This window comes from Papaver somniferum, chromosome 8, assembly GCF_003573695.1.
Source record: "Papaver somniferum cultivar HN1 chromosome 8, ASM357369v1, whole genome shotgun sequence".
In the NCBI taxonomy this organism is placed as follows: Eukaryota; Viridiplantae; Streptophyta; class Magnoliopsida; order Ranunculales; family Papaveraceae; genus Papaver; species Papaver somniferum.
The window spans coordinates 1,929,387-1,942,034 of record NC_039365.1 but is presented as its reverse complement, the minus strand read 5'-3'; the positions used below and the strand labels follow the sequence as shown (position 1 = coordinate 1,942,034).

General features: G+C 37.5%; 1 protein-coding gene and 1 long non-coding RNA gene across 2 annotated transcripts; one reads left to right on the top strand and one right to left on the bottom strand.

Annotated features, from left to right (window-relative positions):
- Nucleotides 1-683: 683 nt before the first annotated feature.
- LOC113301238 lies at nucleotides 684-4,095 on the bottom strand. Its single transcript, XR_003336118.1, has 4 exons — nucleotides 3,180-4,095; nucleotides 1,638-3,063; nucleotides 1,247-1,455; nucleotides 684-1,158 (listed from the first exon to the last, which is right to left on the bottom strand). It is a non-coding gene; the product is annotated as an uncharacterized LOC113301238 (long non-coding RNA).
- Nucleotides 4,096-9,388: 5,293 nt separating this feature from the next.
- On the top strand, nucleotides 9,389-12,359 carry LOC113304214 (heat shock protein 83-like). The gene is made up of 3 exons (XM_026553270.1): nucleotides 9,389-9,884; nucleotides 10,234-10,514; nucleotides 10,608-12,359. The coding sequence occupies exons 1-3, from the start codon at nucleotides 9,599-9,601 to the stop codon at nucleotides 12,162-12,164; spliced, it is 2,124 nt and encodes a 707-aa protein (XP_026409055.1). The 5' UTR covers nucleotides 9,389-9,598; the 3' UTR covers nucleotides 12,165-12,359.
- The last annotated feature ends 289 nt before the right edge of the window (nucleotides 12,360-12,648 follow it).

Sequence of the window (12,648 nt, the reverse complement as noted above, 5' to 3'; positions counted from 1 at the left end):
TTATGATGAGGTGAATGAACCATTAGAGCAAGAAGAGAATTTAAATATGGAAGATGATGATGTGACCGAACCATTAGAGAAAGACTACATAAGAATGATTCGTCGTTCGCGCATCAGTATGGTTGAAGAGTTGCAATGAAATATAGACTCCGGTAGTCCGGGACTCCGTTATTCTTTTTTCTCAAGATTTTTTCCTTGTATGTTCTGTGTAATGAATGATATATTTCCATTATGTTTCTCCAAAATGCAATGCAATTTGACCAGTTTCCTTCCACTTTTTCGTGTACCGATCTCACCCCGTCAACTTCCTTTGACCGGGGCTACTGCCCCTGATCAAATTTTGACAAAAACAATTTTACTTTGTTTTCTGAAGCAAAAATCAAGCCAAAACAATTGAGAATGTATCCAAATGGTTACACCCAATACTCCATCTGGTTGTGGGCTAACTCTGTTATTTGAAGTTGTAGGGGTCTTATTAGATGGTCAAACCCTTAACTCTAACCCAAATCAAAAACAAAGTAATTAGGATGATAATGAACCAGTATACATGTAATCAGACAAGAATTTAAAAAAAAAAAAAAGTTTTAGAAAGATTCTTATGTGAAGAAATCACCATTGGAAATCATAGAAAACATACTTTCTTGCTTGGCTATCTTCTTAAAATTGAATCCGGGTGCGTCTAATCAAGATTTCGATTTCAATCCCAAAAAATTGCATAAAAGATGGTTTGTTGGAAAACTTACAATATAAACTCGGACCTAAAGAGTATGATGTGACTGAACCATTAGAGCAAGACTACGGACCCAGGACTTTCACTTGGATAGGGCTAGGACGTCAATGATTTACAAGGCGGTCAAAGACAGTGATTTTTTTCGGAACAAAACGTATAGTTAATGGCTAACTCTAATCCACTATAAGATGCTATATAGATAGAGTTAATGGCTAACTCTAAAATAAATTTTTACAGATATTCCAGGCTAAAAAGATGCTGGGCCAAAAACAGGGACGGGCTATAGCCTAGGTTAGCCCCTTGCTAGGCCCATCCTTGTACTACGGGAATACTTTGAGAAGCTTACTGAAATTCCAACCGCAGACCTCCTGCTCTCTGTTCCCTTTCCAGATGTGCAACGTTCACAGAAATCAAGAACATGCCTCCGCCTGAAGAAGATGAAGTAAAAGTTAGTTTCACGAATAGAAGAAATGGAGGTAAAGGATGATCAGTTGGAAACCAGAGGACGATGTTTACCACGAGCGAGCTTGCTGCCTGAGTATTGATCGTTCACTTCAGACGAGTTATCCTGATTACAAAGTCTTCCGTTTGGCGAATATTTTATGACCACTTGCTAAAACTTCATGGGCTTCCGCTACTGCTGCTGCAGAATGCTCGCGCAACTGGTGCATTAACCCAAGCGCATCATAGCTTCTATCTCCAGGGTTCATGAAATATCCCATGTCCTGCACATTACAACCATACTGGTAAGTGACTCCGCGGATGATGTTATAGGGCGTCATAGTAATAAACTTGCATGCTGCGTAAGAAGTGAAGAACACCTATTTTCAGTTGCACATGTCAAAACAGATTGCAGTGAAGGCCTGTCCATACACTACAGATATTACACAAGGATAAGTTAAGTTACCATTTCGGTGGTGCCAACAAGTCCATCAGCCTCTTGGTTTCTTCTAGGCCTTGTTTCAGACACACTATCCGAGATTCTAGCATCTGAAGAAGGCATCCCACCATGATCCAGATTTTCTTGGTTACAAGTGGAGACGCCCAGATGATTTTTCTGATGATTTGGTGGAGAAAAGAGAACATTTTCATCATAAACCACATTAAGATCATGAGATTCACTGCTATTCATTGTGGATGAGCAAAACTTCCTCTGATTTTTATCCCCCTAGAGTTTTTTCCCACATTTTCTATCATGTAAAGGTGAATAGAACTCACGCAGACGTTTGTTCAAAATGGAAGGAGTGCCTTGAAACCTTTTAGCAGCACTCTTCGAAACTCCATGGGGACTATCATCTCGAGATGTTGAATCAGATAGTCTATATGGAGAATAGCAGTTCATACAAGACATTGTATGCTGGCGGATATCAAGGGGGCTATACTCTTTTTGTAAATCCTCCCTAGATTGTATGAGATTGCAGCTATGGAATGGAAGATCCAGGCTTGGAAAGCAAGGTGGTTCGTAAAATAAAGTTCCCTGATCCCGATCTCCAACATCAAGTTTTCTGCTTCTGTCCATGCTTGAATGGGTTTCAACACTATCAAGGTTCAATGAAGCATCCTCCTCTATTTCATCATCACAGGAGCATGTAAACATCTCAGGGTCTTGAATAATTCATTAGAGGTTCACCGCAGTATGCTGCTAACATGTCAGAGGATAAACTTCTAACAATTTCAGATTGGCAAATCATTGCATTGAAGTGCACATTTACAGAAGAAAACCATCCACTTGTCCCTTCGTCAGAGTGGAAAACACCAGAACGGTCATTTTGATGCATAGATGAGTGCTCCTGGTCATCAGCCCTAACCACATGATGCTCCATCGAACTTCCTCCTAACATCAACGATCCTGTTTCGTGATTTCCTTCAGCCCCCGTTGTACAATGTCCAGACGGTTCAAAAACAGGAGATGGATCCCGTAGAAAATTATGCTCAGGGACTTAACAGATGTAGCCGGAACACAAGGTTGTCCGCCAGCACATAGAACTTCATTTAATATTGTAGAGTACTGCTGAGAACATGACAGGTCTGAAGTTTGCAATTCTATGTGACCTAACTCTTCATTCAATCTAAAGTCATCCTGTGAATGTACTGGAATATTGCTATTATCCACATTAGTTTCAGTTTGAGAGCAAGCAAGAGCAGTTAAAGCATGGCTACACTCTGATACCTCTTCCATCTCGGACCCATCTTTCAGACAACAATCTTCTCTGCCACTATTTTGTGCTCTCAAAGAAGAAGAGGGATATTGGCTTGGGTTGCCCACATGAGGCAGACCCTGTAACTTGTTTTTCACATGATTGTTCCAATGATTTTTTATCATATTATCTGTCCTGAGGATGCAAAAGCAGAAGATAATCCAATAATCAGATTAGAGGAAAAACTCACAAATAAACTTAAAATGCGCAAAAAGGAAAGTAAATGAAAACTAATCTGATTAAAAACATACCTTCCCGGTAAGAACTTTGTTAACTCGGCCCATTCGTTCCCATAAATTTGTTGAGCATGAACCAAGGTCGCCTCCTCTTCCTGAGTCCATGCCTCTTTGTTTAAAGACACTCACCAATTCCGGTCTGATCCGTCCTTCCAAAATCATTCACTTCAGTTTTATCAGTTGCTGTAAACTGAAAACTCACAGCCTCGGTTGAATCATCAGCATCGTTTTCAACGAAGAAAAATGGAGGAATCAACTCCAAATCGAGAGAATTGCTTTCTTCAACAACACCACCAGTAGAGATTGATTTGATTTCCTCATATGAAGAGACCATGAAATCACCAATTGAGATAGTAGAGTTTTCAATGTTTGATGTCGATTTTGAAAACTCATTTAAACCCTTATCTGAATCGGTTTTAGATCCAGAAATGGACTCAGAATCTAAAGTTGAATCTGTAGTAGCATCAGGAACAGAATTCGGAGTAATATTTTCACTGAATTCAGGTACCAATTCTTTAATAAAAACCTCATATTCCTTCTTTGTAGCTTCTGTATTCCTAACTCTATTCACGAATTGTTCTTCTAATTGGGGTACCTGAATGGATTCCCAATCTAGCCCAGGAGATTTCAGACTGTAATCTCTGAAGCTGATAATTTCTACTCCATGAAGATACCTCATTGGATAAATCTCTATATTGTGTCTGCAGATCAAGGAAATGGTTATAGGATTCATTTTTTGCCCTAACTCTATACCAATAATCCCTAGATCGATATAAAAAACAATTTGGATGAATTTGTGCGGAAAGAAACGTCTCCGATGCCAATTGTAGTGTACCTGGATGTACAACTACAGGGTTTGGATCATAATTTGAGTAAGTAAACTCTTGATTCATAGTGAACCAAGCCTAATTGCTAAACTAAACTATTATATTGATAATTCTTCTCATTGAGTTCCATTACACAGGATATGAGAGTATATAACTCAACACACACACACTCTCTCCCTCTCTCAATATCCGACGATTATAAGCTATCCACGTGGGCTAGTCTAAAGCACTCATTACACTCTACTAGATACTACTAAATACCCACATACATAAGATAAGGGTACCCTTGTGCACATGACATGTATTTTGATCTTACTTGTTCTTTCGTTTTGAGTACTATCTTCCCTAATATTTGCTTGAGACTTATCTCTGATAGGTAAGATATAAAATGTAATCACAAAGCTTCCCTTTTCATTCTTTTTGATTCCACAATAACTTGTTCTACCACCATATAGTTAAGTTATTGTGAAGTGATTGATATTTCTAGGTTGTTCTTCGGGAATATAAGACCGAATTATCAATTGGTTCCCGTGCACCTTGATTTATCATAATACGGAACAAAACTCGTAGGTATTTCTGTGGCAGGCATATTTATCTATTCCTGTAGACTTTTCTGTGTGAGACAAATTTGTTTATTAAATTCTCCGACTTTGGGTCGTAGCAAATCTTGGTTGCGGGTGAGCCTATTACTTACTACATAAAATAAATTTCCATTAATGGAGATCAGCTAAAGGAATCAAGTGCGCAGAGTCCTACTGGGATTCAAAGGCGTAAGGAACACAACTGTACCTTGATCAGTGTGAGATTGGTTAGGGGTCAACTACATTCCAATCCGAAGTTATCTTATAGTAGGCTAATGTTTGTAGTGGCTTAATATTGTGTGGTGTTCAATATGGACTAGGTCCCGGGGTTTTTCTACATTTGCGGTTTCCTCGTTAACAAAACTTTTGGTGTCTGTGTTATTTCTTTTCCGCATTATATTTGTTTATATAATTGAAATATCACAGGTTGTGCGTAGTTCAGTCAATTAGGGAATCCGAGCTTTTTTGTTGGGTGGTAATTGATTGACACTTGAACATTGGTTTTTGGTACCATTCAAGTTATTTCTCTTTATCAATCGGGCTCAGATATTCCTATTTGTTCGATTGTAGATTGTATTGAGAAATAGAGATATAACTCCTTGATATATTTCCTTGATTGAGTGCGATTTTGGAGTTGATTCTCACGGATTATATTGGAGTTAGTCCATATATATTGCCGAACGAATTATTGGGTGTGGTTGTTAGACCCCCGCTTTTTCGAAAATCACATTGGTGACTTCATTGTATCTATATGTCCGGTGGTTTAGGATTTTCCATAAATTACATTGCCGAAATAATGTCTACTATCTGTGCACTTGAATGAGCTTTGGGTCATCAGCTTCTCAGAATTATTCTTCGATCATATTCACCTGTAGCTATTACGACATTAATGAAAAATAAACTTTCTTAGATTGTGTGGTTTAGATGGAAATGCTTATCAAGAGATTAACTTCTCATAATAGTTTTGTGCGATTAAAGGGGTTCATCTTGCAAAGGGTTAAGTGATGATTTTTAATTTTAGGGCTAGCAACTTGTACAGGTTAGAACTTCTTGATTGTAACTATTTTAGGTTTACCTGATGTGGATCTCTTTACCTTATGCAACCTTCATTTTTTTTAAATAATTTGTTGGTTTAAATAAAAAAAATAAAAAGCACACTTTTTTATAAATAAAAATGTAGAATAAACAAAAGAATCAAGTATTTGTTACTAACTTTAAGTGATGCTCTGGAACTCTTTATCTTATATAACCTTCATCTTTATTTTTGATAAAATTTGTTGGCTTAGAAACAAAGTACGTTGTTTCGATAAATAAAGGTAGAATAACAAAGAGAATAAAGTATTTTTTACTAACCTTTAATGAAGCTCTCGATAGATGTCTTTGTGTAATCTTCATTCTCTAGTCTTCAAGGATAGCTTTGCTTACTATATTAATTCACTTAATTTAGTCCGAAGTTAACTTTAGTAAACTAAATCAAGAATGTTTTTTGGCATCTAAATTTGACAACTGAATTGACATAACAACGTCAGTGCTCAACCAAATAATACTCTAACAATTTGTAGTCCTAGTATTGTGCCTCTCAAACAATTGAGCTGTTATTATAAGCCCACAAAGACGAGTATATATAAAGGAGACAACAGTTCTAAACTAACCGGAAGTTAGGATTTAATGGTCAAGACAAACAACAACAAAAAAGGTATCAATTTAGGGATGTCCATGGGGAGGGTATGCCAATCCCAACCACTGCCCCGTCCATAAAAAAATATCCATATCCGCTCCATTGCCCACATGAATTGGGACGGGGCGGGTAAGGGGAATACCCATATGGGACGGGTTTCCGTCGGGTTACCCATAACATTGAGTTAATATATAAATTTTTCTATAATCAAAACTTAAATATGATTTAAACAATAATGCAAAAACAATGCATTAAAAAATCTTAAATTTGGAAATTCATCTTATAAGGAACTGAAATAATGTATAAGTGACTATCACTTTGTCTACTTTTTCCTTCCTTATTCACTCTTTGTCCAAGTCAATCATTTCACTATCTCCTCCAATCTCTCTATGCATTTTAACTTTTGGAGCATGTGTCTGATCACTAGAAATAAGTGAAAGTGATTGATAAACAAGAACGATCAAGAATATATAATAAATAAAAAGAGTAGCTCATCTTAGTGGTGGAAGTATAAACTTAAATAAATACGATAAAAATTCTCGGACAATAGTAACCTTTGTAATATGAAATGGACGGTACGGGGACCTTGAATCCCGACCCCGCCCCATCTCCATAACTCAGGTTTCGGGTATTCCCCATACCCGACCCCATCCCCATTTATACAGGTAAAACCTACCCAAACAGAGTGGTTACCCACGAGGATGGGTTTGGATGGAGTAAATGGACATCCTTATATCAATTTATGTTGCTATTTTCAGTGTGATGAGTTTATTTTGCAACTATGATTTTTTCTTTTTTTTTTTCTTTCTTTAGGCTCACATTTGGGAATACCTCTATAAAAATGGAGTAGTTGTATATTGTAGTATCTTCCCTATTCCCATACCTTGTAATTCGCACCATTTTTTTTTTCCAATAAACTTAAACGGTACGAAGTTAAAGCTAAAAATGTTTGCTTGTGATGCCATCATTTTTAACCAAAAATAAAAAAATTAAACTATGGAACATTGCCATGTGACAGTTCGATCCTCGAAATATTAACTATTGAAATTAAAAAGCACAAAATTAATGTTTACTATCTCGAAATACACTAATTCTTTGTACGAGTTTAAATCACTACAAATAAAACAATTGTCGAAGTGTGAAATAATGCCCAATTGATTTTAAAATAGCCAATCTGGCATGCTTAAATTAATTTAAATAAAAATACGATAATACTAATGACATAAATCGCTATAATAAAATATAATGTACCGTAATGATGGGCTATAGGAAGACAGAGAAGCCATTTTTGGGCTACACAGAATTTTTCACGATAAAAATATCGAAAAGTTAAATTAAAAGTCGACACTAATTAAGAATATCCATGTCGGGGGATATCCCAAAAATTAGAGAATAGTTTCTGTTGGAGCATAATTTCCAAATATTCATTATTACAGCATGATATAGCGTGCTGATCGCACCGAAAAGTAAAGAGAAAACAAACAGGCATACTCAATTTTTTTTAGACGTACTTAAGTTATCTACCGAACCTATAATTTTACCAAGATTCAGCTGACAATTTATAAGTTCGACTGATAACTTTTCAGCTGAACTTGGACAAATATATGCGTCAGAACAAGTTTCAAGAATCAAAACTAATCCAACAAAACAAGGCTGAATTGGGGGCCATGGAAACTAATTGAGGGCCAGGACACATTTATATCCACACCAAAAGATATATGGGGCTTCCAAAATGATGGTGAAATAACTATTTTAACCTTCTCTAATAACTTCTTCTCCTCTCATTCTTCTTCTCCTCCGCTCCCTCTCTCCCACTGTTTCCCATTCAATTAACGACTTCTGAGAAAAAAAAATTCCATCGATTCATCGTCGTAAGTAAACTAAAAAGAATTAGGTTTTCAACTGCAAAATTGCAGTTACAGTTCCAGGGTCGTTAACCACGGTTTTTTGTTGCTTATCGATTTTTTATATGCATGTTGAATTGATAAAAAATCGTTAACCATTAGGGTGTAGTAGATAATGACCCTAAACCTGGTTTTCTGCCCTAGAATAGTGTCGTATAGGGATTTCTAAATCGCTAACGACTCTATATGATACAAAATTTGTTCCCTGTTCAAAAAATAGGAAGGGTCATCATGTCAAATGGTTGTAGTCGTTAACTATGTTGAAGGGTCGTCATGTGAAGTCGTTAACGATGTTGAAGGGTCGTTTGGCTTTATAAATTTTGCTTGCCGACCCTTGATCTATGAAATGGCTCACTAGGGTCGTCATTATATAGGAATGCCTAATTGACGACCCTAAGAGTAACATCTTCAGAGAGTAAAAAGTTTTAGAGTCGTTGGGTTCTAAACATATTAAGTTAATGACTCTATATGACCTAACTAGCTGGAGTCGTCAATTATATCACACTTGGTTGACGATTTTTCATAACCTGTAAAAGTTGCAGGTTTGAGTCGTCAAAGGTTGTGTCAAGTAATTGACGACTCCTTAGAGTCGTTCGTTTATTACCCTCTCGACTTAACGACCCTCACTCTGAGTAGTTGCATAGTGTACATGAATCGACCACTTGGGGCATCATTCATACAATTTGAAGAGTATAGGAAGTTTACTTGATTGTTTTGAGCTTCGGGTTCTTCATTTTGAGGATTGGTTCCTTCATTTTGAGCAATATGATTCCTCTACTGGAATCCCCCAAAAACTCAACTTCTTCCTCTCCACAACACAAAAACACAATTTTTCTTTTATCAAAATTTTATCCCTAAATCTGATTTTAATCTAATTAAACTAATTAATAATTAATTAACTTAATTACCACTAATGATTTGGGGTAGTTCAGCCATTTAAAAAAGTGGGGATAAGGGATAACTCCCAATTACTATCTCCTGACCTTTTTTTATCCTGTAGTTAGGGTTCCCAATTTTTTTTTCCAGGACCCCCAATTTAGCCTTCCAACAAAATTATCCTTTATCGATTGGTCTTTCCACCAAAAGCCCACTAACAAAAAAAATATAAAACGGCCATCCCGACCCAGCCCGACAACACTTAGTACCTGAAACGATGTGGAACTCTCTAGAAAATGACAAATCACAAAGAACATTCTCGAGACTAAAACCATCTCCATAAAACCGCCAAAAAAGTAAATACCTGTAGAACCCTCCAGAACCTCCAAAAACCACACTCAGAACAATCCCGAAACCCCAATACCACTCCATATAAAATTCCGCCCTTAAAACTCCGTTCCACATCATCACATATTTGAGATAAACATTAACATTCTCATCGCAATCTCAATCTCAAAAAAATCTCGGTTCAGAAAAACATTTCTGATTTTGATTTGGTTAGATTCTAATGGCGGAAGTACAGATGGGAGGAGAAGCTCCGGAAACATTTGCGTTCCAAGCCGAGATCAATCAGTTGTTGAGTCTGATTATTAATACTTTTTACAGTAACAAAGAGATCTTCTTAAGAGAATTGATTAGTAATTCATCTGATGCGTTGGATAAAATCAGATTTGAAGGATTAACTGATAAGAGTAAATTGGAGGCTCAACCCGAGTTGTTTATTAGGATTGTTCCTGATAAAGTTAATAAGACTCTTACAATCATTGATAGTGGTGTTGGAATGACTAAAGCGGGTATGAATTTCTGAAACCTTTAATTTTGATCTTCAATTTTCTCAGTTAATTAGTACTCCGATCTGAAGTTGTGTTCTTCATTTTGGTTTGGAATCGGTGTTGACTCGGTGCGACTCAGTTTTGATCAGTTAGTGATCGGTGATTTTCGCGATTTGTATTTTTCTTGTTCAGTATTTGATGATTTTGAAATGAGTTCTTATGATTTTTCGCGATTATCTGTATGAAAAAATGATTTCTTATGAATTCTTGCTAGAAGTCGATTTCAAAGCCGAGGTATTAGGATTCTAGCTTAAAAGATTTTGGTGATTCTGTTGGTTCTGATTGTGTTTTGGGTGTGGGGATGTTGCAGATTTGGTTAACAATTTGGGAACAATTGCAAGATCTGGTACCAAGGAGTTTATGGAAGCTTTACAAGCTGGTGCAGATGTTAGCATGATTGGGCAGTTTGGTGTTGGATTTTACTCTGCTTATCTTGTAGCTGAGAAAGTCATTGTGACTACTAAACATAATGATGATGAGCAATACATTTGGGAATCGCAAGCTGGTGGATCATTCACTGTTACTAGAGATGTTGGTGGTGAACAGTTGGGCAGAGGAACCAAGATCACTCTATTCCTCAAGGAGGATCAGGTAGGACAAACTCTCCAGTTTCCTTTTTGTTTCTGTATTTGGTTCAGTTGATGTTCGTTTGGTTTCTGAATGTGGGTTTGGGTGTTTTTTCAGTTGGAGTACTTGGAAGAGAGAAAGATTAAGGATCTTGTGAAGAAGCATTCTGAATTCATTAGTTACCCAATTTATCTGTGGACTGAGAAGACAGTAGAGAAGGAAGTGAGTGATGATGAAGATGAAGAGCCAAAGAAGGAAAAGGAAGAAGAAGGAGCTCTTGAGGAAATTGATGAGGAGAAAGACAAGGATGCTAAGAAAAAGAAGAAAGTGAAGGAAGTTACTCATGAATGGGAATTGATCAACAAGCAGAAACCAATTTGGTTGAGGAAACCTGAGGAGATCACAAAGGAGGAGTATGCTGCTTTCTACAAGAGTTTGACCAATGATTGGGAGGAACATCTTGCTGTCAAGCATTTCTCTGTGGAAGGACAGCTTGAATTCAAGGCGATTCTGTTTGTCCCGAAGAGAGCTCCTTTTGATCTTTTTGATACCAGGAAGAAGATGAACAACATCAAGTTGTACGTCAGGAGGGTGTTTATTATGGATAATTGTGAAGAGTTGATTCCTGAGTACCTTGGGTTTGTGAAGGGTGTTGTTGATTCAGATGATTTGCCACTTAACATTTCTCGTGAAATGCTTCAACAGAACAAGATTTTGAAGGTTATCAGGAAGAATCTTGTGAAGAAGTGCATTGAAATGTTTACTGAAATCTCTGAGAACAAGGAGGATTATGCTAAGTTTTATGAGGCGTTTTCTAAGAACCTGAAATTGGGTGTTCATGAGGACAGCCAGAATAGAGCCAAGATTGCAGACTTGCTCCGCTACTACTCTACAAAGAGTGGACATGAGATGACCAGCTTGAAGGATTATGTTACCAGGATGAAGGAGGGGCAAAAGGATATCTACTACATTACTGGTGAAAGTAAGAAAGCTGTTGAGAACTCTCCATTCTTAGAGAGGCTCAAGAAGAGAGGCTATGAGGTTCTGTTTATGGTTGATGCCATCGATGAGTATGCAGTTGGGCAATTGAAGGAATATGATGGGAAGAAGCTTGTTTCTGCAACCAAGGAAGGTCTGAAACTAGATGATGAGACAGAAGAGGAGAAGAAGCTGAGAGAGGAAAAGAAGAAGTCCTTTGAGAATCTTTGCAAAACCATCAAGGACATTTTGGGTGACAAAGTCGAGAAAGTTGTGGTTTCTGACAGAATTGTGGATTCTCCTTGCTGCTTGGTGACTGGAGAATATGGGTGGACTGCAAACATGGAGAGGATTATGAAAGCTCAAGCATTAAGGGATAGCAGCATGAGTTCTTACATGTCCAGCAAGAAGACTATGGAGATAAATCCTGACAATGGAATCATGGAGGAGTTGAGGAAGAGAGCTGAGGCTGATAAGAACGACAAGTCCGTTAAAGATTTGGTGTTGCTGTTGTTTGAGACTGCTCTGTTGACTTCTGGTTTCAGCCTGGAGGAACCGAACACCTTTGCAGCGAGAATTCACAGGATGTTGAAGCTAGGTCTCAGCATTGAGGAAGAGGAAGAAGCCGCTGGTGATGATATGCCTGCGCTCGAGGAAGATGCAACCGAAGAGAGCAAGATGGAGGAAGTTGATTAAGGATTTACCAGGTCATGTTAGGAGTGTTTCTGCTTGTGGTGGTCATCTGCTAAAAAGTTAGATCTTTTCTGTTTGTTTTTTTTTTTGTTTTGCTTTTGAGTCCCTCTGTTAGTCATGGAATGGTAAAGAGTTGTTAATACTTGACAGTTGTTTTTGGGCTTCGTTTTAGTAATACAACAGTCTTTCTCATGCTCATTCTAATTGTCATATATTTGATCAAAAAATGTTGCAATCTAGCGTACGCGAAGGACAAAAAATTGTAATTGAGATAGTCAAGAAGAGCTAAGGTATCGGAAAGTATCTCTACCAAAAGTTCATTCTTGAAGCATCTGGCGAACAAGATGGAATTGCCCCTTTCCAGCTCAAGTTTTCCACAAATGAATTATCAAGCTCCTCTGCCATTGTCAGAGATGCCCATGTCGTGGATTTAACACTAATTGGACAAGCAGTGCCGCTGCCCTACCTAGATGTAGCTTACTCCACA